Source organism: Mobula birostris, chromosome 30, assembly GCF_030028105.1.
Source record: "Mobula birostris isolate sMobBir1 chromosome 30, sMobBir1.hap1, whole genome shotgun sequence".
Lineage (NCBI taxonomy): Eukaryota > Metazoa > Chordata > Chondrichthyes > Myliobatiformes > Myliobatidae > Mobula > Mobula birostris.
The window spans coordinates 31,052,272-31,080,057 of record NC_092399.1 but is presented as its reverse complement, the minus strand read 5'-3'; the positions used below and the strand labels follow the sequence as shown (position 1 = coordinate 31,080,057).

At 43.5% G+C, this 27,786-nt stretch overlaps 1 protein-coding gene across 6 annotated transcripts in view; it reads right to left on the bottom strand.

Moving 5' to 3' along the window:
- The window catches only part of stk40 (serine/threonine kinase 40), a 93,956-nt gene extending 72,203 nt beyond the window's left edge, over positions 1 to 21,753 (bottom strand). For 2 of the 6 annotated variants that reach the window (XM_072247164.1, XM_072247162.1), the window contains exon 1: positions 20,234 to 20,404. Coding sequence is in view for 1 of the 6 variants with exons in the window: in XM_072247161.1 (XP_072103262.1) it covers positions 20,312 to 20,407 (96 nt within the window). In the remaining 5 variants the exon portion in view is untranslated. Of the gene's footprint in view, positions 1 to 20,233; positions 20,468 to 21,647 lie in introns of those variants that run through there. The other 4 variants (XM_072247166.1, XM_072247165.1, XM_072247167.1 and 1 more) reach the window with 3 other exon arrangements.
- Positions 21,754 to 27,786: the final 6,033 nt, after the last annotated feature.

Genomic DNA, 27,786 nt, shown 5'->3' with positions numbered 1-27,786 from the left:
ACATGTGCTTGATGGTTTGCACGTTATCAGTGGGTTCAGGGGCATATATCCATGTTGTACAACCAAGTTTTCCAGATTAATGGTGCTGGACATTGTTCACTAAAAAATCTGCAAATGTCATACTGCAAGGATGAAGGCAAACCCAAAACATTGCTAGAGGTTGTTCTGGCTATGCAGAAAGATGGAAAGAAAAATTAAGATTTCTTTGTTCAGGGGAATTTGTGTTTCATTAATTGATTTGAATTTTCCCCGTAAGGTAACAAGAGCATCATAGAGCCAAATCTAATTAATGGAGTAACAGATTTTGATGAGGTCCTACATAGGAGACTAGTCTGAAAGGTAGACAGCCCATTGAATCATAAGCAATTTGACAAATTGGTCAGAGTGCTGGCCAAGAGTCAATTATATGATTAATTTGTGACCAAGAGATCAGTGCTTAGACCTGTTATAACAGGCCATGATACAACCAGTCAATACACTCTCCGACACATATCTACAGTCCCCCTCAGGGTCCGCTGAAATATTTCACCTTTTACCTTTACCTGTAACCTCTAGTTCTAGTCACTGTAGCACAGCAGAACAACGCTATTACAGCTCGGGACATCGAAGTTTCAAAAGTCAATTCCAATGCCATCTGTAAGGAGTCCTCCATATGGAATGCATGAATTTTCTCCAGGTGGTCCAGTTTTCTCCCAGAGCCCAAAGTCATATTGGTTAGTAAATTAATTGGTCATTTTAAACTGCCCTGCGATTAGGCTAGGGTTAAATCAAGGGTTGCTGGGTGGCGTAACTCAAAAACCAGATTATCTCAACAAATAAATCGATAAACCTCAGTAAGAAAACAGAATGACGTCAGTTTTGTCAGATTTTGACGTCAGACAGTACTGACAAGCTGGTTAAATTGTCAGAAGTACTTTATTCCTTTAAAAAGTCAGATGCATTTTGAGAGGGCAAATAAAGCCCAGTATACCATGTGTGGAAAGACTTATGGGAATTACAATGTAATACAGGGACCCTGGTGTACATGTCCATGGATGCCTGAATACATCAGCTCGATAAAGGGGTTAAGGAGGCATTCAGGAAACAGGACACCCAAGAAAAATAAGGTAACGAACATTAATGAGTAACACCCAGTGGCACTGACATCCACCATCGTATCATGAAGTGCTTCAAGAGAATGGTCATTGCACACGTCAACTCCAGTCTCCCGTACAACTCACTCACTGCCGAAACAGGTCTACGAAAGACAGCATCCTTCTGGCCTTAGACTCAACTCCAGAGCAAGTGGACAATAAAGACACCTACGCTAGACAAATGCTTAGTGCCTACAATCCCACCATCAGTACTTCACTGCCAAGCAAACTGATCTAGTAATATGAAGGAAAGCAGCAACACATCCACCACAATTATTCTGAACATTGGTGACCCACAAGACTGAATCTACATCCCCCTATTCTATGCCCTGCACATTCACAACTATGCGAGCAGATTCTGCTCTAACTCCATCTACAAATTTACTGATGACACCAGTGGGCCAATCTTAGAAACAGTGAATTGTAGTGCAATTAACATATGAGGAACATTTGTCCACTCTTGGACTGTATTCCTTGGAGTTTAGAAGAATGAGGGGAGACCTCATAGAAACATTTCAAATGTTGAAAGGCATGGACAGAGTGGATGTGGCAAAGTTGTTTCCCATGATGGGGGAGTCTAGTACGAGAGGGCATGACTTAAGGATTGAAGGGCGCCCATTCAGAACAGAAATGCGAAGAAATTTTTTTAGTCAGAGGGTGGTGAATCTATGGAATTTGTTGCCACGGGCAGCAGTGGAGGCCAAGTCATTGGGTGTATTTAAGGCAGAGATTGATAGGTATCTGAGTAGCCAGGGCATCAAAGGTTATGGTGAAAAGGCAGGGGAGTGGGACTAAATGGGAGAATGGATCAGCTCATGATAAAATGGTGGAGCAGACTCAATGGGCCGAATGGCTGACCTCTGCTCCTTTGACTTATGGTCTTATAATTAGGAGATAGAGATCCTAGTGACATGGTGTCAAAACAACGACCTTTCCCTCAATGCCATCAAAACACGAAGAGCTGCCCATTGACTTCAGGAAGGGGAAGTATGCACACATTCCTATTTACATCAATGATTCTGAGGTTGAGAGCAAATCAGAGGATCCAAGGGCAAGATTGCTATATCAGAGGGAAATAAACTGTTGCCTTTTCTTTTTCACTGAGATATGGCTCAAACCCCCAAAACTTTGGATAATGCATTCCAGCCAAAGAGGTTCTCAATCCACTGGAAAGACCCCATGGCAGCGTCAACAAAGGGCAAGATGGTGTCATCATTGTGGCACTTAAGACACAGAGGTCTTGTTTCACTCTTGTTTTCCTGACCACTTACCTACCAAGAAAGCTCTCCGTTATGATCCTGACTGCAATTTACATACTGCTAAAGGCAGACGTTAAGCAAGGACATGATATATTGAGCATCATGATTAACAAATAAGAAACTGCCTTCTCTGGCACCTTTTACATGCTTGCCAAACTTCAATCAGGCTAGCTTGAAGAAATTTCTCCCCAATTTGCATCACATCACCTGCATCAGAGGACACAACACACTCAACCACGACCATCAAGAATGCCTACCATTCCGTCTTTCAACCACATTTCAGGAAATCTGACCACCCACTATCCTCCACCTACCTGCACAGAGGTAAAGAACAGAGGACCAGAGGCAAGGACAACAAAGCGGCAGTTGTGTGATGAGTGGGGGGGCAGAGGAGCAGCTAAAGGACTGCTTTGAATCGATGGACTGGGCCATGTTCAAGGACTCAGAGGGTTTGAATGAATGTACCTTGGTTGTCACAGACTTTATGAAGACATCGGAGGACGGGTATGTCCACACGAAATCATTCAGGGTCTTCCCTAGCTAGAAGCCCTGGATGAACCAAGTGATTTGAAATCCACTGAGGTGCTGATTGATTGGGAGCACTTAGGACTGGCAATCCAATATAGCATATGAGGTTCAGGTATGACCTCCAAAAGGCCATATCACATGCAATTCCTGAGTAAACTTGAGGGATGCTTAACAGCTATAGCACAGCCTGAATGCCATCACCTCCTACAAAGCAAGATCAAGTAACATAAATGACAAGATTTCACTCCAAGATGAGCTCAAGTGTCTTTTTATGGTCTCTTTGGTCAAAAGTACATGAACAGTACAACTTCATGTACCCCCTAAAGCCTGCGACAACACTGAGTTCGGTCTCCTAGGCTGACACAAGAGCATCCTTCAGGATGGTGAACTACAGAAAGCATCTGGCCCAGAGTGTACCTGGCCAAATAACTGCAAATCATCTGGCTGGAATGTTTACATCTTTAACCTCTCACTTCAGCAGTCCAAGGTACCCACCAGCTTTGAGCAAGCTTCAATCATACTGCTGCCCAAGAAGAACATAGTTACTTGCCTAAATGACTACTGTACAGTAGATGAAGTGTGAATAAAATCAAAGCCTACCATCACAGCAGAGCAACAGCAGACGCTCTATTTCATTGGCCCTTCACTCAGTTCTTGAACAGCTGGACAGTGAACATGCATACATCAAGATGCTTTTCATTGGCCACATATCAGCATTCAAGATACCTGTATGTACTTTGATAACAGCTTTGAAAGGTTTGAGTGCTGCATGTTCCTGGGATCAAACATCGCCAATAGCCTCTATTGGTCAAATCACAATGACACCATGGACAAAAAAAATCCTCACCGGGACCTGCACTTTTTCAGAAAACTCAAGAAATTTGGCATTACCCCTTTGACCCTCACCAATTTTCATTGATGCACAATAGAAAGCATACTGTCCAGATACATCACACATAGGGATGGCAAGAGATCTGCCTGTGCCCACAAAAAACTGCATCACAGCTAATACGGCAATAGCTCTGATCAAGATATTGCAGTGAGTTGTGAACACAGAGCAAATCTATCATGAAAACCAGCTCCTCTTCCACTGGCTGTCTACACTTCGCTGCCTTGGAAAAGCAGCCAACATAATCAAAAAACCCACCCAATCTCTCTTCTCCCCCCTCCCAAAGGGCAGACAATACAAAAACCTGAAACTACTGAGTGTAAAGATGTACTTACAAACGAGAAAAACTACAGATGCTGGATATCCAAAGCAACACACACAAAATGCTGGAACTCAGCAGGTCAGACGGCATCTATGTAAAAGACCAAACAGTATGTTTCGGGCTGAAAACCTTCATCAGGACTCTGATGAACTCCTAACAATGTGGCCTCGCACTTTATTGTTTGCCTACTTTCTCTCATTAGTCGAGAACACGAGTCAGGAGTCTGAAATGTAATAGGAATGTGCAAAAAGAGTACAGATCATTTGACAGGTGTGCAGCTGCAGATGGGGGTTGGGATCCATAAAACCAGAAATCAGGAATATGGTAGGTTTATGGCTACAGCTAGGGTCCCAAACACTTCCGTTTCCTGTTTTCTTTAAATCCAAGTTCACAATACTTCAGAAAGTCTCAGGGTACTTTGTGCAATTCCTTTTTGCACTAGTAGCAAAGGTTCTGAACTTAAAGGAGGGTAACTTTGAAGGTATGAGACGTGAATTAGCTAAGATAGACTGGCAAATGATACTTAAAGGGTTGACAGTGGATATACAATGGCAAGCATTTAAAGATTGCATGGATGAACTACAACAATTGTTCATCCCTGTTTGGCAAAAGAATAAACCAGGGAAGGTAGTGCACCCGCAGCTGACAGGGGAAATTAGGGATAGTATCAATTCCAAAGAAGAAACATACAAATTAGCCAGAAAAAGCAGCACACCTGAGGACTGGGAGAAATTCAGTCCAGCAGAGGAGGACAAAGGGCTTAATTAGGAAAGAGAAAAAAGATTATGAAAGAAAGCTGGCAGGGAACATAAAAACTGACTATAAAAGCTTTAATAGATATGTGAGAAGAAAAAGATTGGTTAAGACAAATGTAGGTCCCTTACAGTCAGAAACAGGTGAATTGATCATGGGGAACAAGGACATGGCAGACCAACTGAATAACTACTTTGGTTCTGTCTTCACTAAGGAGGACATAAATAATCTTCCGGAAATAGTAGGGGCAGAGGGTCTAGTGAGGTGAGGAACTGAGGGAAATACGTGTTAGTAGGGAAGTGGTGTTAGGTAAATTGAAGAGATTAAAGGCAGATTAAATCCCCAGGGCCAGATGGTCTGCATCCCAGAGTGCTTAAGGAAGTAGCCCAAGAAATAGTGGATGCATTAGTGATAATTTTTCAAAACTCTTTAGATTCTGGATTAGTTCCTGAGGATTGGAGGGTGGCTAATGTAACCCCGCTTTTTAAAAAAGGAGCGAGAGAGAAACCGAGGAATTATAGACCGGTTAGCCTGACATCGGTGGTGGGGAAAATGCTAGAGTCAGTTATCAAAGATGTGATAACAGCACATTTGGAAAGCGGTGAAATCATCGGACAAAGTCAGCATGGATTTGTGAAAGGAAAATCATGTCTGACGAATCTCAGAATTCTTTGAGGATGTAACTAGTAGAGTGGATAGGGGAGAACCACTGGATGTGGTATATTTGGATTTTCAAAAGGTTTTTGACAAGGTCCCACACAGGAAATTAGTGTGCAAACTTAAAGCATACAGTACTGGGGGTATGGTATTGATGTGGATAGAGAATTGGTTGGCAGACAGGAAGCAAAGAGTGGGAATAAATGGGACCTTTTCAGAATGGCAGGCAGCGACTAATGGGGTACTGCAAGGCTTAGTGCTGGGACCCCAGTTGTTTACAATAGATATTAATGACTTAGACAAGGGAATTAAATGCAGCATCTCCAAGTTTGTGGGTGGCAGTGTTAGCTGTGAGGAGGATGCTAAGAGGATGCAGGGTGACTTGGATGTTAGGTGAGTGGGCAAATTCATGGCAGATGCAATTTCATGTGGATAAATATGAGGTTATCCACTTTGGTGGCAAGAACAGGAAAACAGATTATCTGAATGGTGGCCAATTAGGAAAAGGGGATGTGCAACGAGACCTGGGTGTCATTGTACACCAGTCATTGAAAGTGGGCATGCGGGTACAGCAGGCAGTGAAAAAGACAAATGGTATGTTGGCATTCATAGCAAGAGGATTCGAGTACAGGAGCAGGGAGGTTCTACTGCAGTTGTACGAGGCCTTGGTGAGACCACACCTGGAGTACTGTGTGCAGTTTTGGTCTCCTAATCTGAGGAAAGACATTCTTGCCATAGAGGGAGTACAGAGGTTCACCAGATTGATTCCTGGGATAGCAGGACTTTCATATGAAGAAAGACTGGATCGGCTAGGCTTATACTCGCTGGAATTTAGAAGATTGAGGAGGGATCTTATTGAAACGTATAAAATTCTAAAGGGATTGGACAGGTAAGATGCAGGAAGATTGTTCCCGATGTTGGGGAAGTCCAGAACGAGGGGTCACAGTTTAAGGATAAAGGGGAAGCCTTTTAGGACAGAGATGAGGAAAAACTTCTTCACACAGAGAGTGGTGAATCTGTGGAATTCTCTGCCACAGGGAACAGTTGAGGCCAGTTCATTGGCTATATTTAAGAGGGAGTTAGATATGGCCCTTGTGACTAAAGGGATCGGGGGTACAGAGAGAAAGCAGGAAAAGGGTTCTAAGTTGGATGATCAGCCATGATCGTACTGAATGGCGATGCAGGCTCAAAGGGCCGAATGGCCCACTCCTGCACCTACTGTCTATGTTTCTGAAAGATGTGTGTGCTGCAAACACCTTAGAGGGAACATTGCTCCACAGCTGAATTGATTAGTCTGAAAAGGGAAAAGAATCTATAATCTTCACTTATTCGTTAACAGCATCAGTGACATCTGCACATTATGTTTGCATATCACTAGCCCTAAAACATGTTAAAATAATGTAAAGATAAGCATCAGTCAGATAAGGATTTAGAATCATGCAGACACACCGAAGTATAACCCACTGAGACCAGAATTTGTAGGGTGAAAATGCAAATAAAAATCTTAGAAAACTCTTGCCATTAACAAATCTCTAGCCTACTACAGACCTTGCCCAGCTTCTTCCCCAGATGACATTAATGTAATCCCAAAGGCCGCACTACTTCATTAGGGCCTTGAAGAGATTCAGTACATCAAAGACTCTTAGAAATTTCTGTAGATGAACAGTGGAGAGCATTCCAACTGGTTGCTTCACAGCCTGTCACGGAGGCTCCACTGCACCGGGTCGCAAGGAGTCTGCAGAGGTTTGTAGACTCCATCGGAAGCACCATTTTCAAAAGGTGGTGCCTCAGGAAAGTACATCCATTACAATGGACTGTCGACATCTGGGACATGCCCTCTTATTAATGCCATCGGGAGTTGGTGCAGGAACCTGAAGACTCACATTCAATCATTTATAGGCAGCTTCTTTCAGATTTCTGAATGGCACATTATTCCTTTTAGAGAGTTTTACAATTTATAGTCCTGAAATTTATAACACTGTACTATTGCTATAAAAGGACAAATTTCATATTATATGTCAGTGATAATCAATCTAATTCTGATTAAATTGTCCAGTGTTACTTAACAGATATGAAAAGGCTTTGTCCACTTTCTTATATACAGCCTTGCCAGCAATCTGAAATTTACTGGAATACTTTTTTTCAAATTACTGATGTGCTGTCTTTGTAAAGGTTAGCTGGATGAGCCCATCGTCTTTACACTAATACAAAATCTTACTTACCACAAAATAATGAAACATTTGAAGAGGATTGAGAGTTTGGGGCAGTCATTGACTACTTCTGGTGATTATTCACATCTTCACAAGAAACTGAGCAGTATCACACAGCTGCAAATAACTGCAAGATTCACAATCATGCAGCTGAATCTCTGATAATCTCATACAAAAATAGTCAACATTAAATTATAAAGTGAAAAATCATCACAAATTAAACCATACTTTCTCATGGAAAGACAAGCAATCCTACCAGTGACTCAAACTGCCATAAAGTCTTATATTGTCACATTATAGCAATTCACTTTGTTATTTTAAAACAATGTTTTAGCTGAAGAGGAATGTAAAATACTTTTCTCCCCAGCAAAATAAAAAATACTATTCCTGAAATTGAAAGTGATCAAAACCAACTCACGATATTACTCAATGTTACAAACGGAGACTGGGAGCTGCTCATGTTAATTACAATAAATTATTAATAAGTATTAAGAGAAAGAGGTATTGTAAGAAGTGAATAAATAGAAATATAAAACAAAATTAGAAAAGATTAAAACTAGTTGAAGGGAGGTTATTTGAAACAATAACCCAGATGGAGTTGCCTACACTTCTGAACAAACAATTATGATTTTATGCTTCAAACATAATCTACTCTGCTCAACCCACACAAAATTTAATTCAACTATTTATATAAATTACAACTCAATCAAAGAACTAAAATTAAAATAAACATTTCCATTAATTCATCCCTTTTTCTTTCCTGTTTGGTTGGTACCTATTTAAGGTGTAAGGATAAAGATAAATATCCCCAAAGACTGGTCTCACCCAATATTTTTTCAAAAACCAAAAACAGGTAAGATCAATTCACTCTTAGCTTATAAGACAGGGGAGGATGGTCCTCCCTTTTCAGGAATGTACTAACTTCTCAATGCACCACTCAAATTATCTGAGCATTACCATAATGCTGTGTATCTAATTTTGCAATCAAATCCTGCATTTCAAATTTGGTAGTGAACTACTTTAGAACATACTGAGGTGCTACAAGGTACTACTTTCCCCATGTAAAAAATGGCAAGCACAAAGCCATCCATAAACAAAATTATAGCTTCACATTTGTGTATATCTCTCAGAATATCATAAGGTCTATTCTGAAAGACATTGTGCAGCTGCTCAGGAGATAACATTGGAATCTATTAATCATGTCACCAAATTTTCTGTAAAATTTGAATATGGGTATGTGAACTATTCACACCGCATACATTTAAAATGTAAATACCCAGCAGCATTCTGCCCTTCTGAGCCTGCATAACACCAAGGCAAGGTAGCTATAGCTGGAACTCTGTTACAGATAAGTAAAATCATAAGGACACAAGAAGCAGAAGCTGGAGAGGGTCATTCAGCCCTTAAAGCATGCTCCATCATTCAACACGATTATGGCTGATTTTTTACAATTCCACTGTATTCTACTGTCCCATTGTCTCTCAATTATCTTATTACCTTAAAAGTCAACTGATCCTGTATTAAATATAGTCAGCATACAAACCTCTTTCTACCAAACTGAATGACCTCACGTATTTCAACTTTACATTTCATGGCACCAAACCATGTAGAAATGTGGAATGAAGAGGTGCTTCAGAGGGATAACAACAGTATGAAGAAAGGAATGGCAGATGGAATACAAGATAAATATTTGCTACTAGTTCTTGCTTTATTTTCTTACCCAAGTCCTCACACTTTCACTGACTCAAATCCCCTGCAAGCCTCCCTCCAATCTGATCACAATGTATTGTCAACTAGCTTTACATCAAAAGCTTGGGTAGATTATACATGATACCTCCAACCAAATCATTAAAACTGTGAAAAGCAGGAGCCCCAGCACCAGTCCTGGAGATCACAGTATACCAACAAAAAAAAATTGTAAATTGCGTTATTACTGCTGAAAGCACAGTTGAAGTGTTTTGTACATCATTCATGCAGATCATTTCATTGCAATTCATTGAACTAATACAGGGGGATAGAACAATTATAATAGAAGCAAAGTGGAGATCAGTAGGGAGCAGCTTGCAATGATCCGTGATCAGATTTACTGCAGAATTACTAATTTACAATAAGATTCCATTCAATTGTTCAGAAATCAGGATAGTCAGCACCTGATTCTAGAACTTCCTCCAAATTCACCAGGGCCCCCTTTCCTGCTCTGCCTTGAAATTCACTTATTTCTGTTGTCCATGCTTCCTTTAAACTTAATGGGTTCACTGAGAAGTGTACTACATAATTGTATAATAGCTAAAATAAAATGAATTAAAAGATGTTTGAGTATCAATTGGAATCATAACCAATAGTCTAGGCATCTACCACCAAAATACCCAGCATGGCAGATTGCTTGAGTTTTATGGTATTCCTACTTTCTTCATAATTAACTAATCCATGCCAATATAATATGCTCTAATTAAATAATAATATCCTTGATTGCATCTTAAAGTGCTTCTTTAAGTTCTAAATGCACCACAGCAATTGGTTGTGGTGACTTGTCAGGCTGAAGAAATTCAGGACACTGGAGGAGATGGGGTGAATCACATCGGCCAACTCAGCCAAATCACTGATGTCACCTTCCATCTGAAAACTAAAAATTGCAGCTAGCCATGCACTTATCATCTGCAGTTAAGTATCCTGGCATCTTATCTGACTATGTACTATAAACACTGAAGAACAATACAAAAGTGATAGCATGGAAACTCATATCTACCACCTTGAGCAGCAAAGGTGTCATGTACTGCTTCTTTTACCCAGGTAAATCAGCAGAACAGTGCTGTTGCTCAATCTGCCCCAGCAGCTACATACAAACACAGTAAACACCTATTCGGTAAACCACGAGGACTAGCCCTGAAGCACTAGGACCATCGCAGCTCGAATGACTTCTCACGCTGACCCATCAGGATCCTCTTGATGTTTGCATTATTTGACCCATTAGATTGAAATACTGCTGGCTAACAATCAATAGGGCACTCCCACTGATCAAAGAAAGTATAAGGCACTCCTTTCCTCCGCTAGCCTGCAGGTCACCCTTGAAAAAGGTGTGGCACCTGCTTATACCCCCCCCCCCCCCGCCACCCAGGGGTCACACAAAGTCATGGAAGCAGTTGGCAGATGGTCATATGAGCAGCTGGTGCGTATCACAAGTCATGGTTATGCAACCACTGATGCCAGGCAGACATCTCTGAAGAGTATTGATAATGGCTGGGATCACCCATCTTGTAAAGACACTACTCAGAAGGAAACAGCAAACCACTTCTGTAGAAAAAGTAACCAAAAACAATCATGGCCTTGGAAAGACCATGATCGCCTATGTCACATGACATGGCACATAACAAACAAATGAACTGATCAAAACTCCACATACTCATCTGAATTTACAAAGTCCCCACTGGAATACATTGTAAACCCAAACTAATGACAATACTATCTCTCAATGGTATAAACGCTGATCAGCTGCAAATAACTGGTAACAGAACCAAGGAATCAAGTCTCAGGGCTTTACACTTCCATGAAAAATCTAGACAATTCCCAAATACTTGAGAAAAGGCCTGAACATATTTGGTTTTCTGTACCATAAATGGAACATAAACAGCCTATCAGCAGATTTTTAATTTTCTGATAAAGTACATTTTCAATTTCCATTAATACACAACTGCTCTTTAAATGCTAGGGAAGGAAGACAGGGAGCAGAAGACATGAGAACATACCTCAATTAGAAACCTGGCCACCCACAAACTAAAGTTCTGTTCTGAGATATTGACTCTTGGTAGCATCACACCGAAACTGGTGAAAGGCTTGCAAACCTCGACATTGAACTATGGCTGCTTCCTCAGGCAAGTTAATGCAAATCAAAGCCAAGTCTGTCATTCTATTGGCTGTACTCCACAGCATAAATCACCACAGATTTTAGAGGCACAGGAAATAAAGTCTTCTTAAAGGATCCCAAAGGCAGTTATAAAGTAGATTATTTCTACAGGAGAGCAATGAAATGGGAACTCTCCATAAAACTACATTACTTGCCATCCAAAAGTACTTTGAAGCTCAGTGGGTTGAATAATGCTACTTTAGAATGGCCAAAGTCTTCAACCTGAAAGATTAATTTGTTTTCTTTTTCCACAGAAGATACCTCACCAGTCTGTTCCATTATTGTTTTAGACTTCCATCTACAGATTTTTGATTTCCTTTTAGAGATAAGTATATTATTTTCAATACACATTCAGTCTTAAAATGCTGAGGGAGGTGTTGGAGAGCAAAGAAGCACATTCATTAACCAGAACACCCTACGTGAGATATACAGTTCACAAGTTTATCACAAGATACAGAATCTCCATTTTCACTACCAGGGTATCCCATTTTTTAAAAAATGTGCCAAAATCCACACATTAAGTCCTTATTGTGTGGCGCGTGGCCAGTGGTTAAGGCATCGGTCTGCTGATCTGAAGGTCACTAGTTCAAGCCTCAGCTGAGGCAGCGTGTTGTGTCCTTGAGCAAGGCACTTAACCACACATTGCTCTGCAACGACACCGGTGCCAAGCTGTATCGGCTCTAGTGCCCTTCTCTTGGACAACATCGGTGATGTGGAGCGGGGAGACTTGCAGCATGGGCAACTGCCGGTCTTCCATACAATCTTGCCCAGGCCTGCACCCTGGAAACCTTCCAAGGCACAAATCCATTGTCTCACGAGACTAACAGATGCCTAGAAGTCCTTGTTGCTGAATGAGTCCAATATCACATTTTTCAGCCTTCCAAAACAGTCACAATAATATTACATCACTAATTATAATTCCAAATTAGTGAGTATTCTGGTAGGAACTAGCATTGCTCTGCTCCCAAAGGCTACTTTAATAGCAAAACAGAACTTAAAATTCAGTATGATACTACAGAATTCTAAATTTGAGTATTTTCTAACTTGTGAAGAAAGACCCAAGACCTTCTCTTTCTGCAGATGCAGCTGGATGGGCTGACATTTTTTTTATTTCAGAACCAGCATCAGCAATATTTTTGCATCTTTTCCCAACCCTGCTTTACAAGTTTATTTCTTCATTTTCTTCTCACCGATTCCTATTGACTATTGTCCAGCCACTAATCGTAAAGAATGCTGATTCCAATTTAAAATATGGCTGATAAAGTCAAACAAATCTCACGTTGACTGAGGAAACAGTGAAAGAAACACCTCCATGATTTGCCTGCAAAAATGTTCACACTACTGCTATTGCATAGTTCTGATGTACTGAGCCAAGAGAAACTGTTCATCAAGCCCAAGACCTTGTTACCCTGGGTTGACTGTAGAAGTTGTGAACGTACATACATACATGGAGCTTAGACACGTCCACCTCACTCACTTAGATCCAGAGTACTGTTGCTCAAATGTTCAGGCAAGTTGCTGCCACATCAGATTCAGGCACATTTATTTTGCCTGTTTATAAAGCCTTCATTATCAAATAGACTGTACAAATAGGAAATCATGGATGCCAGAGTAAATAGGAAGCTGGCAATAAAAGTGGCTTTAACCATCACTTAGCCTGGTTGGCTCACAGAAATAGTCATGTTTTTAGCTAACAGAAAGAAGAATAAAAGCTATAACCAGTATCTTGATCTATAAAAACAAAAGATTCTGCAGACCATAAACACAAATTCTGAAGGCGTTAGAAATCCAAAGCAAAAAAAAAAATGCTGGTGGAACTCAGCAGGTTGGGCAGCATCTATAAAAATTAATAACCAGTCAATGTTTCAGGCCAAGACCCTTCCCCAAGACTGGAAAGGAAGGGGGAAGGCACCAGAATAAACGGTGGGGGGAGGGGAAGGAGACTAGCTAAAAGGCGATAGGTGAAGCCAGGTGGGTAGGAAAGTACTGGAGAGGAAGGAATCTGATAGGAGCAAGGGAAGGAGGAGTGGACCCGGGGGAGGTGATAGGCTGGTGAGAAGAGATAAGAGGTCTCAGTGGGGAATAGGGAAGGGGGGAAAGGGAAGGGGGGAAAGGGAAGGGGGGAAAGGGAAGGGGGGAAAGGGAAGGGGGGAAAGGGAAGGGGGGAAAGGGAAGGGGGGAAAGGGAAGGGGGGAAAGGGAAGGGGGGAAAGGGAAGGGGGGAAAGGGAAGGGGGGAAAGGGAAGGGGGGAAAGGGAAGGGGGGAAAGGGAAGGGGGGAAAGGGAAGGGGGGAAAGGGAAGGGGGGAAAGGGAAGGGGGGAAAGGGAAGGGGGGAAAGGGAAGGGGGAAAGGGAAGGGGGAAAGGGAAGGGGGAAAGGGAAGGGGGGAAAAAAGAAAAAGACAATTACTGGAAGGAGAAATCAATGTTCACACCATCAGGTTGGAGGCTACCTAGATGGAATATGAAAGTGGCGTCATCATGGCAAAAGAGGAAGCTATGGACCAATATGTCAGGAAGAGAATGTGGATAGGAATAAAAATGTTGGTCACTGGGAAATGCCGCTTTTGGCAGTTGGAGCAGAGATGCTCGACAATGTGGTCCCCCAATTTATGCATGTATTGGAGGCCACAAGGGGAGCAACAGATACTGTACCATAGACGACCCGAACAGATTCGCAGGTGAAGTACTGCCTCACCTGGAAGGACTGTTTATATATGAGATCAACCAAAATACCTCTTCTCTGAATGCAGGTAAGGGAGTAGGTATTCTGGTCAATATGATATATTTATTGTCAACATTGGTTATGCACAAGGAAAATACTCCAGTACGACATCAGAAAACAAAATGCTGGAACTACAAAGCTAATCAATCAACATATGAAAAGACATTTCAGACCCATGGCCTTGTATTATCTCAAAGTGGTTACCTGGTCATAATGTTACTGATCTCTTCAGATGCATGTTGTAGAATGGAAACCATTTTGGAACTTCCAGTCATCACTGCTATATAAAAGTCATCCTTGAACATTAGTTGTACTGCAACAGAAACTTGAACTTACTGGTGCCTTCTAAAATGCAATGAACCTCTTGGAAAAGATTATAAAAATATGAGAGCAGCAGTTATGATGAGGGTTGACCATTTGTACACCTCAGCTCTGTCTGTACCAGATTACCAAAATGCTCAACCACTGATTGCAAAAGAAAATCTACCTACATTTTGAATACTTTCAATGATATGGTTTCCACAGCTCCAGAGCAAAGAACTCCAGAGATTCACCCATGTCTCCTTAAAAAAATCGTGCGTCTTGTAACTATGTTATCTTGTTTCAGATTCTTCCACTAGTGAAATATCAACCATGTTGTTCCCGCTCAGAATGAGGCAACAAAAATTTCAGTGCAAAGACACCTAACAATTTTAAATGACATCATGCAAGAACTGCAACTACATTCCCAGCTGCTACAAAGGAAATCTTCATGACATCAGGAAGCAAAATAAACTCATCAAAATTTGGGATGAGTTACTTTAACTGAAGGTTATTTTTTAAATCTGTGATCTGATGGCACAGGAGGAAACTTCCAATTCAAGATCTGTGATCTTTCAAAAGCAGGGGACAGATGTTATAAGGTTCCAAACCAGTTATCCATAAATAAATGTTCTAATGACTGACCTAATTAGCCTTAAAATTAAGCAATAAGTACCTTGGCAACTGGTATGAGTCACTGAGGTGACTTTATCTACATCATGGAAAGCAGTACAAGATTAAAAGTTTAGTAAGGACAATGTAAACAGAACACAAAGCTCCATGGAGTCAGAAAAAGTAGTCTGAAACAGGGTTCTTCACATGAAAGTTCTATTCTAAATCAAATGAAAAAAGATTGCAAATAAAAACAGGAAAGCATTCACAAGTCAGAAGCATCCACAGGGAGAGAAACAATTTCCTAGGACTGACAAGCAATCAATGTCAAATGAAGACAAACTTAAAAAACATAATAAATACTAAGAACTGGTGTAGAGTCTGATAGTGGCATCATTTCACTGCTGGGTTAAGTTATTAATACTGATTCAGGAACCTGTTGGTTGAAGGGTCCTTGATGCTTTCTTTTGAACGTTTTCAATGGTGGGGAGGACTTTTCCTGCAATGGACAGGGCTATATCCAGCACCTTCTGAAGGCTTTTCTGCTCTTTGGCATTAGTGAGAAACCTTAATGCAACCTTAATCTGACAAACTTTAACACTTACAGCAAAATCTTTAAATGAAATAACCTCTAAAAGTATAAACTCTAAAAACCAGAATAAGGAAAAACTCAGCCAATTTTTGTTAAAAGGTTCCAATGCAAAAATTATCAATTCAACTGTTAAACCAGATATTCCAATACTAATTCTATAGCTCCGAACTAGAGCTTGGAGGACTTAAATTTCACTTGACCCTTGATCTCAGCACTACCATTCAACACAGTCCAGAACAAGGGTTCCGAACCTGGGGTCCACGGACACCTTGCTTAATGATATTGGTCCATGGCGTAAAGGAGGTTGGGAGCCCATGGTCTAGAAGAAATGTCCTCCTTGCTGACTATCAACACAGGCACACCTCAAGCTTAGCCTTCTGCTCCACTCTCTCTACACTTATGACTGTGGCTAGGCACAGCGCAAACACCATCTATAAATTTGCTGATTACACCACTGATGGCAGAATCTCAGATGGCAGCGAGAAGGCGTATAAAATCAAACAGATCGGCTGGTTGAGCAGCATCACAACAATAACCTCGCGCTCAACATCAGCAAGACTAAGAATTGACTGTGGACTTCAGGAAGGGGAGTACGGGAGAACACACACTAGTCCTCGTTAAAGGTTCATCAGTGGAAAGGGCAAGCAGCTTCAAGCACCCTAGTCCAACATATCAATGCAATAACAAAGGAGGCACGCCAATGGTTATATTTCATGAGGAGTTTGAGGAGATTTGGTACATCACCAAAGACTCTAGCAAATTTCTATAGATGTGGAGAGCATTCTGACTGATTGCATCACCACCTGGTACAGAGGCATAAACGTACAAGATTGAAAGAGGCTGCAGAGGGTTAGGCTATGCCGGCAATATCATGGGTACAAGCCCCCTACCAGAGGGCATCTTCAAGAAGGTAGCATCCATCACTAAGGCCCCTCACCATCAGGAACATGCCCTCTTTGCATTACTACCATCAGGGAGGCAGGTACAGGAGTCTGAATATGCATGCTCAATATTTCAAGAACAGCTTTTTCCCCATCACAAGAGTTCTGAACGGTCCATAAACACTACCTCACTATTTCTCCTTTGCTCAATCTATTTTACTTATATTGGAAATGTGCTTTGTACTGTTGCCACAAAAACAAATTTCATAACATATTTCAGTCATCTTAACTATTGTTAGGGCTAGAATGGATAGATCAGAATTTAATGATCTGAAACAAGTCCCTTTGTTTGCAAGAGAAGAACAGTATAATGCAACATTATTTACCCCTAAAGCACTTTATTGTCAATGAAATATTTCTTCAGTGTTGCAACTGTCGGAACATAGGGAATATGGCATCTAATTAGATTAATCCAAGCTCATACAAACAGAAATAACTAAGTAACATTTTGCGAAATTAAGGGATAAATAAGGCATTATTCCCTGATCTTCTCCTAAATAGAGCACAGGGATTTTCACGTTCACCTGAAGGCACAATGGAGCCTTGATTTAATTTCTTATCTGAGAAAGTAAAACTCCTCCACTGCATCACTAACTTAGTTCTGCATTGCATCAGCTGAAATTTGAGAAGCAAGACACAGAACCATTAGGCTCAGTGAGTGAAGCCCTCCATTAGTTGGGGTCAACCATGGGTATTGTTGTCTGTGCAATATACAAGACAGAACAATACAATATGGAGAGCAACTGTGGCCCATATCGCAGGGCTGCCCCCTCTCCATGCAGCTGATGAATCCACAGGAACAGCAGAGACCGATACAGTTTGGCACCAGCAGCATCACAGGAGTTACCAGTCAGCATTGAACTCAATGTAGGACTGCTTTATAGGGACTTCAGCTCTGGATTTTTACCTCAGGGTTTACTCCAAGCCCTCCCCATGAGTGGCATAGCACAAAGCAGCGGAGGTTTGGGATCAGTTTTCCTTGTCCTGAATGAGCTGCCAACTGTGGCCGATGAGGTCCATCTGCCCAGAGCAACTAGTTTTAAGGTTCCTGTAACCCACCTTTGTCTCTTTCCAGTAGAAATACTTCCAGCTGGCTTAGTAGCTAAGCCACGTGATGGCCAGGAGCTGGATTTGGTTGTCAGAGGCTATTTGAGTGGCACGTTACTGGGAGCATTTAATAGGTAGCTATCCCCGCTTATCCCCCTAACTACCCCAGCTACGACAGCCAAAAGCAACTTCGGACTCAGGTGATAATTTCAGTACTTGAAACAAAGTATCAATTTAACCTGACTATTACTACCCCTCACCAAATGAAAAATGGCCAGCTGTGGAAGTCTCAACACAATGTGGTCGAAGATCACACAAAGCTCAAAGGAATATGCATCTACACCTATGAATTGGGAGCTCAGCTTTCAAATAAACAGCCAAAGGTAAATCTCGGTTCCACCTCCTAATAACTGTTCCTATCATTCAGCTGGTAGAAATATATAAATTAGTAGGCTTTGAGACCAAGGCTGCCTGGCCAATATTGCTTCTGTCACTAGCCCCACTGACCCCCTTATTATCCATCAACTCCCACCCACCTCTAACTCACCTGGATCCATCTATTTCATGGCACTTTCCCTCCACTTTTCTATATTAGTCAGCTCCCCCGATCTTTGAGTCCAGATGGACTTAACCCAAAATACTGACTGCCCAGTTGCCTTCAGGGATGCTGCTTGTCACTGAGTCTCGCCTATGTTGTTTTGAGTTCTAGTCCAATTCCAGAGATATGTGCACAAATCACCAGCACATCAACAAGATTATCAAACTTTCATTTCTAAGATACGATCTTAAATTCACAAAACATCTGCTTTCACAGCAAAACTCAACAGCACCATTTCGAAGAACTGAAACTTTTGCTATCTCAATCCACACTATTAATGTTCTATGAGCCCTAATCACACTGACGTTGGTAAAAAGATGAAAGCCCAATTCCAACAGAGGGGAAAATAATATTCATTGGCAGCTTCATATGATGAAGATAAATCCAAACCTTTCATCCATCTGAAATCAATATTAATTAAGGGACAATCTAAGTTGAAAGGACAGTTTGAGAAAATCAATAGACAGTGAAGTATCACAACAATAGCAGATACTGAAAGCCCTGACAGTTCGAAATTCCAGCTACCCCTGCCAAAATATCATTTTGCCAAACATTTATGAACCATTTGTGGTGATCCGCCCGGGGGCGCCGTGGGTGCGCCCGGGGGGGGGAGGGGCCCCAGGGTCAGAGGGACGCCGGGGGGGGGGGGGGGCCGGGTCAGAGGGACGCCGGGGGGGGGGGGGGGGGCCGGGTCAGAGGGACGCCGGGGGGGGGGGGGGGGGCCGGGTCAGAGGGACGCCGGGGGGGGGGGGGGGGGGGGGGCCGGGTCAGAGGGACGCCGGGGGGGGGGGGTGGCCGGGTCAGAGGGACGCCGGGGGGGGGGGCCAGGTCAGAGGGACGCCGGGGGGGGGGGGGTGGCCGGGTCAGAGGGACGCCGGGGGGGGGGGGGGTGGCCGGGTCAGAGGGACGCCGGGGGGGGGGGGCCGGGTCAGAGGGACGCCGGGGGGGGGGGGGGGCCGGGTCAGAGGGACGCCGGGGGGGGGGGGGCCGGGTCAGAGGGACGCCGGGGGGGGGGGGGGGGGCCGGGTCAGAGGGACGCCGGGGGGGGGGGGGGGGCCGGGTCAGAGGGACGCCGGGGGGGGGGGGGGCCGGGTCAGAGGGACGCCGGGGGGGGGGGGGCCGGGTCAGAGGGACGCCGGGGGGGGGGGGGGGCCGGGTCAGAGGGACGCCGGGGGGGGGGGGGGGCCGGGTCAGAGGGACGCCGGGGGGGGGGCCGGGTCAGAGGGACGCCGGGGGGGGGGCCGGGTCAGAGGGACGCCGGGGGGGGGGGCCGGGTCAGAGGGACGCCGGGGGGGGGGGGCCGGGTCAGAGGGACGCCGGGGGGGGGGGCCGGGTCAGAGGGACGCCGGGGGGGGGGCCGGGTCAGAGGGACGCCGGGGGGGGGCCGGGTCAGAGGGACGCCGGGGGGGGGGCCGGGTCAGAGGGACGCCGGGGGGGGGGGGCCGGGTCAGAGGGACGCCGGGGGGGGGGCCGGGTCAGAGGGACGCCGGGGGGGGGGGCCGGGTCAGAGGGACGCCGGGGGGGGGCCGGGTCAGAGGGACGCCGGGGGGGGGCCGGGTCAGAGGGACGCCGGGGGGGGGGGGTCAACAACCAGTGACACTGCAAGTAACAAAATGGGTCACCGTACGAGACTCTCCTTTCTGAGGCAGGGGCCTCCATGCACACTCCTCTCCCCCGCCCCGGGCAAATGGGCCTGTCCAGACCTCCCACAGCGCCGCCGTCTAACTCGGTCTGGTAAGGCCGCAACCGCCCGCCCACCCCAACCTACCGCCGGTCCCCGCCTCTCATGCCAGGCCCGCGGGTTCACCTATCGATTCGATCCGCTAGGCAGGCCTCTTTCACCGACCGTTCTGCAGTTATATCCCAGGGCAGTCGACTGACACCAGATGCATCCCTGAAGGAGCCGGTTGACCGCGGAACGAGGCGAACGTCGCCGCGGCATCGGCAGCCGATTCCATCCCGTCAAAAGCCTCGCCCGCTGCACCCAACCAACGGAGCCCCCAACCTGACAACGGAAATGACGCACGTGCCAGCCGCAACCCGCCCCCCTCCAGCCTCTTGATTGACACGGGCGATCCCTCCTCTGATTAACCAGTGACGACACGACACACAGAACGGGGCGTGACCGTCTGCGCCAGAGATTGACAGCGACACAACCCAATCAGAAGTCGATGCCTCCAACGGGGAGGGGGTGGGCGGACACGTGCTACTCCCCAAATAGAACTTGGAAAGCACGTCTCCGCTCCGGAGATGCCCAGTGCATTTAAATCACTGAATGCGCAATGTTCAGGTTGTATTAAATGGTGCATCTACTCATTCCAACTATTTGCAAAATAAAATTTTATAGCAATTTTGATGCACATCAAAACATTAAATCAAATTGAGTTTCAGGGATTTATAAATTTCTCCTTCGACTCCCCTTTTGGTGTCTTAATATAGCAGTAAGCGAGGGGATGCCATTTAACAGCCGTGCCTGGAATGAGACTGCATTTGACCCTTTTATTCTGGGAATCGGCATCTTTTAACAGTGCAATGGCTACGATTAATATATAGTTAAGATTTCGTACTAAAATAAGTTTGGATGGCTGGAGACATTTGCGATTCCGTTTAAAATCAATATGTAATGTTTAGAGGATATTAACCAGGGTGCCCGAGCACCCGCGTCCTACACTTAATCTTTCATTTGAAGGTTAATTTAATTTTTTAATACGTCCTTGCAAGCGCCATTGAATGGGATCAATTATGATGAAATAACAATTCGGTCACAATGAGGTCGTTATATTTTTTTGGGAAACACTTCTACCACGCTGCGGCGAAGCTCTCTTCAAACTTCTCTTTTAACAGAAAACAGAATTTTCAAGGGGGAGGGGTATTCATCTCTGACCCGTCAGGATCCTTTCTCTAGATCTATCCGTGTCCAAATCCTTTTAAAAGATGCAGTTTTAATTCTAAAACTTTTGAACGGAATCGCAACTTCGTTTGTGCACGAGGGATTGATAAAACATAACGAATTTGGAGGAAGAAAAAGTCACTTTCCGATAACATCTGAGAACTCCGAACGTTACGTATTTTATAAATAACCTTGCACAATTTGAGCCTGTAGTGATATTTGCATATTAGTCAAATTCTTCCTCACACTCACACACACACATACACAAAGCGATGAAAGGTGTTCTTCCTACCACGGCAACTGCACACCCGCTCTGCTTTCTCGAGTCTAGACGCAGAGATTTAACAGTGCTTCCATTTTCAGCGGTGCCCAGTGATACATCAGCCTCTGCTGAGACTAAAAAAAGGTCGCACAGATCCCTCTCTTGTGTTGTGTTGTGTGTGTGTGTGTGTGCGCGCTGCCGATTGACGGCGCTCACGTTTCCTCTCTTCGTCCAGGTAGTTGCAAAGCGCGCACACACACACCACCAGCCGAAAGACCCAAAGGCCGTCCGCCAACTGGCAATTTAGCGACTGTGCATAGAGTTAACCAATCCAGTCAGCTGCCATACCATAATAACCAACACCTACTGCCCACCCCCACAAAGCAGGTATATCAAATAACCATTGGATTAATAGCATTAAAGAAAAGGAAACCTGTCTGTGCGGTAAGGCAGGCTGTGAGAAAGCCTGGAGACCAGGGGAGTTTGCGAACGTGCGCCGGCCCATTTTAAAATGCAGATTCGATATTATCTGACACATTATTAGATATACTGTGGACATGAATGGCAGTCAAATCACCCCTGTTTATTTCAGTTCAAAGTTAATTTATGATCAAACTACGTATGTGTCACCAAATGCTAAAATTCTGAGATTACATCAAATACTTAAGATTTGTTTTCTTGTGGGCATTCACAGTAGAACAATATTAAAAACTACAATTAAACAATTTGCAAATTAAGACAACTGAGCAAATACAAAATAATAATAATCATTTAAAAAGTAAATAAATGATACTGAGAACATGACAAACAGGAGAAAATCTGCAGATGCTGGAAATCCAGGCCACCCACAGAAATTGCTGGAGGGACTCAGCAGGCCAGGCAGCATCTATGGAAAAGAAACAAACAGTCGAAGTTCTGAGCTAAGACCCTTCATCTGGACTGGAGTGGAGTCCTGATGAAGCGTCTTGGCCTGAAACATCGACTGTTTCCATAGATGCCGTCTGTCCTGCTGAGTTCCTCCAGCAATTTGTGTGGGTTACTAAAACATGAGCTGCAGACTCTGTGAAAGTGAGTCCACAGGTCGTGGAATCAGTTCACAGTTGAGGTGAGCGAAGGTGAACTTATCCAAGCTGATTTAGAAGGCTGATGCTCAAAGTGTGGCAACTCATTTTCAAATCAGTGCTCTCTTGACTCCGTTTATTTATATCACTGCTGGGTTCATGTTTTTTAATTGCATTTTTATAGTGCTTCCAGTTTGGAGAAGTGTATTGTGCATTTCATGTGGTGACATGAGGCAGTGACACAGCTGTCCAAATGTTTGGCCCTTCGGTTGTCCTCCAACTGAAGAAGAGAAAAGTAACAAGGCAGAGGATAAGGGAGAACTTTCCAAAATTTAAGGATTTAGAAGCATTGGTAAGATGATGGAAGTCAGGAGATAAGCAAGAATAGTTAAATCATAAGAAAGGTTGCATTTTCTTCAAGTATGTTTTGTTCCATTTCCAATAATTTTATTCTTCAGAGTGTGGCCACGTGGCCAAGTGGTTAAGGCATTGGACTAGCGACCTGAAGGCCATGAGTTCGAGCCCCAGCTGAGGTAACGTGTTGTGTCCTTGAGCAAGGCACTTAATCACACATTGCTCTGCGACGACACTGGTGCCAAGCTGTATGGGTCCTAATGCCCTTCCCTTGGTGTCATGGAGAGGGGAGATTTGCAGCATGGGCAACTGCTGGTCTTCCATACAACCTTGCCTAGGCCTGCGTCCTGCAGTGTGAAGACTTTCCAGGCGCAGATCCATGGTCTCGCAAGACTAACGGATGCCTTTATTCTTCAGGATATATAACCAATTCCTGTTGACAGCCATTATTGAAGCTTCTTTCACAATCCATTCATAAAATGTATTGAGATTGGACCTGGTGCTTTCCCCAGCGTATATGATGAATAAACTCTTCTCAGGCTTCCAGCCAGGAACAGGTATCGATTTTGACCGACGTTTCGATGGCAGAGTTTGTTATGGAAACATCATTTGGAACCTGTACCTGTACCTGGCTGGAAGCCTGAGAGGAATTCTTTCGTATTTGAAATTGTTACTTCAATGCTTGAAGATACTATTTCCTTGTATCTACTTGTGTTCTTTGTTTCATTACCTTTAATTTATGGTGTCTGTCTGTTGAGTCATTTGAAAACGCAAACAACATGTCTTTACTTACTTATCAAAACCCTTTACAATCCAAAACCGCGACAAATCTCCTTTCAGACGTCTTTGCCGGAAGGGAACAACGTCAGCTTTTCCAGTCTATTTCTATTATTGATCTACCTCATGGTGGGAGCCTCTTTGAGGAATGTTCTCTGTTGTCTCCTTTTATAATCGGCCTAAAGTGTAATACCAAGAACTGGCCCCAATACTTAGGTCCTAGCCAAACCAGTGTTTTACAAGAATTCAAAATATTGTCCTTACTTTTGTGCAACTTGCCAATTCAATACCAGAATTTTACTGACTTACTTTATCTGGGCCCTGAGCTTCTAAGCAGAGCATAGGCCATTGATGACCTCCTGTCTCCATCACCCTCTGGAGCTGATGGTATGGTTGGAGATCATGAACGCTTCTGCAATCCAGTGCATCCACTGTTCAGAGAGTGGCCTATACAGCTTCACCAGACTCCCGTTGGCCAGCCGTACCTGTTTCCATCTCTCATGACGGGGACGTTGAGAGGCGTCAGAATTTTATCTTTAACTATTTCTTCCATTTACTGTGTCACCTTCAAATGGATACGCACACGGATCACTGGATTTTCCTCGGTTCTGGCAAATGAAAGGCCAGAAATGAAGGGGGACAGAGATCTCAGAATGTCATCATTGTCGGTAGTCAGGAAAGCAAATGTAATGTTAGCATTAATTTTGAGAGGACTAGAGTATAAAAGCAACATGTAATGCTGAGGCTTTATAAGATATTGGTCAGACCATATTTTTGGTATTGTGAGCAGTTTTGGGCCCTTATCTAAGAAGGGAAATGTTAGCATTGGAGAGGGTCACTAGAACGATTCGGGGGAATGAAAGGTTTAAAGTTTGAGGAGCATTTGATAGCTCTGGGCTGTATTCACTGGAGTTTAGAAAAATGAGGGGGAACAGCATTGAAACCTATGAAATATGAAATGGCCTAGATAGAGTGGACATTGAGAGGACATTTCCAGTAGTGCGGGAGTCAAGGGCCAGAGCACACAGCCTCAGAATACAAGGATGCTCCTTTAGTACAGAGATGAGCAGGAATTTCTTTAGCCAGTGGGTGGTGAATCTGTGAAATTCATTGCCACAGATGGATGTGGAGGCCAAGTGAAGGTGTATGTTTGAAGTGGAGGCTGGTAGGCTCTTGATTAGTAAGAGCGTCCAGGGAGAAGGCAGGGGAACAGGGTTGAGAGGGATCATAAATCAGTCATGATGGTATACAAGAGCAGACAGGATAGGCTGAATGATCTAATTCTGCTCCTATATCTCATGGTCTTATAAACCTGGGACAGGAGATAATAAAAACTATAGAGAAAAATAATATATTGGAGTCACAAACCAAAAAAGTAGACCAGTTCATTGCACAACTTAATTTCGTATGAAGGTCGATCTGTATTTTAAGCTCATTTATTTGACTTGTTTCCAAATACCTTATTAATCTTTTTTAATTATCATCCAGGACATGCTCACTTCTTATTACTACCATCGGAGAGGAGGTACAGGAGCCTGAAGGCAAACACTCAATGTTTTGGGAACGATTTCTTCTTTTTCAGTGTCAGATTTCTGAAAGGACAGTGAATCAACCCTTGAACAATTTCTCACTATTTTTTGCTCTCATTATTCACTACATAATTTAATTCTTTATATACTGTATACTGTATTTTCTATTGCAACCTAGAGTACATTTTATGTATTGCACTGCCGCAGAATAACAAATTCAATGACATATGTCAGTGATATTAAACCTGATTCTGATTCAACTGGGGACTTACAATGAATGTAAGTACAATTGCTTTTCAGGGGAAAAGCGAATTGGGCTCAAGTTGCAGATTTTCATTAATTTTGAAAAATGAAATCCTCTACAATGTCACCACTGTATAGCAGAATTGTAACTTCAAGGCTCTCCTCCTCTCTTCTGTATTTCCCACCAGAGGAAATAGCTTCTCTCTATCATATCAGATTCTTTCATCATCTTGAGCTCCTCAATTACATCACAGCATGTGGCAATAAATGTCTGACTCACCAGCAATAACCAGATCCCCAAAAGATGGATAAATAACAGAAAAAAATTCTCCACAGAACCTTCGCCTCTTTCAGTCTTTGCCATTTAATATCGTAGATAAAAGACGTTTATCCATGGCCAAGCATTTTTTTTAAATCCAGACCTAATACTACCCTGCTTGTATCACTGTCAATTTATAAAGCTTGAGAGCAAATTAACTGTGCAATTTCTTGTAGATTTTTTGGGAAATAACAGAGATGCTGCCTGGCCTGCTGATTTCCTCCAGCGTTGTGTGTGATGCTCAGAGTTACAGCATCTGAGATTTTCTCTTGTTTGTGGCAATCTAGTTGAATCATAAGCTTCATTCTTATAAATGACTAAGGTGTGTTGGTGCCACAGTTAATGTGAGTACATGAACATGGAGTGCCGAATTTAACTTGGTCTCATACCTTCACAACAGCATTAGGCCAAGGCTTAGACAAGTTATTTCGCCCTATTTACATGCCAAGTGGTAAAATCCTTTTTCAGAGAGGAGCTTTAAAATTAGATGAATCACTCATAACAAGACACACACAAAGGCACTGGTGGAACTCAGCAAGTCAGGCAGCATCTTTTGGAAGGAAATGGCCTTTTCCAATCATGACCCTTCATCTGGACAGGATCAAAGTGAACGCTCCCCTCCATAGATGCTGCCTGACATTCCCCCCCACCCCGGCCTGTGTCCCTCCAACACCTTTGTGCATCGATCCAGATTTCCAACACCTGCAGTCTCCTATTTCTCCAAATTACTCACAAAAGCTGCTTCACAAATATGAGACACGCACAAATTCAATGTGCAAGTTCCGTCTTTGTTATACTTTCCCTCACCTCAATGGCAGCCTTTTAAGCTACTGCACTGTATCGCCATGGAGAGAGACCCACATCCCATGCTTCTTAGCTGCAAATGTGTGGCGACCACTGATGAAGTTAGTGACTGAAGTTCAAGTTTATTGTCATTGAACCATGCACATGTATACAGTTAAACAAAACAACATCCCTCCAGGATCAAGGTGCAAAATGGAGTACATAAATCACATCAAATAATATTAACAGATAAAGACAAATATGTAGATGTGCAAGTTGACATAAAGTGCATATAACAGCATATAACTACAGTATAGTGCCACTGGTGCGGTCATAAATAATTTGCACTGGTTGGTAGCAGGGAGGACAGAAGAGCCACAGCCTGGGGAAAGAAGCTGTTCCCCAGCTTCACGGTCCCTGTGCTTGTATGACAGTAACTTCCGCCTATCGGTTGACTTAACACAGGAACAGGGTTGAAAATCATTCTGACAATTTTAAGTTGCAGATTTTCCCATCTTAGCAAGTCTGTGAGAATCTCATTTTGTGCAGCAGATAAGAGAGAATTGCAATGTTTTGGAATGAGGTTGATAGGTATAGCTATGACTTTGTTCTAACAAGGACACACCACATAATTCTCCTTCCTGATAGGATGACACAAAGCTACACAGACACAATAGATACAGAGTGCGAGATTTTCAATTATGGAGAGAGAAAATTTATAAGCTGTGTCAGAGCTCTTCAGTCAAACTAAGTGGCAGAGAAACATAGAGCTTCTGAGTAGAAATATGGATGGGAAAATAAACTGCTCGCAGTGCCATGTGAAATGACGCAAAAATGTCTGTGAGGTCAAAAGTAACACACACACACACACACACACACGCACACAAAATGGGCGAGGAACTCAGCAGGTCAGGCAGTGTCTATGGAGAGGAAATAAAGAGCTGACATGCCGGGCCGAGACTCTTCATTAGGACTGGAAAGGAAAGGGGGGAAAAGCCAGAATAAGAAGATAGGAGAAGGAGAACAAGTACAGGCTATAAGGTGGTAGTGGGAGTGGGGCTGATAAGGGGAAAAAGGATCAGCCATGATCGATGGGCCAACGG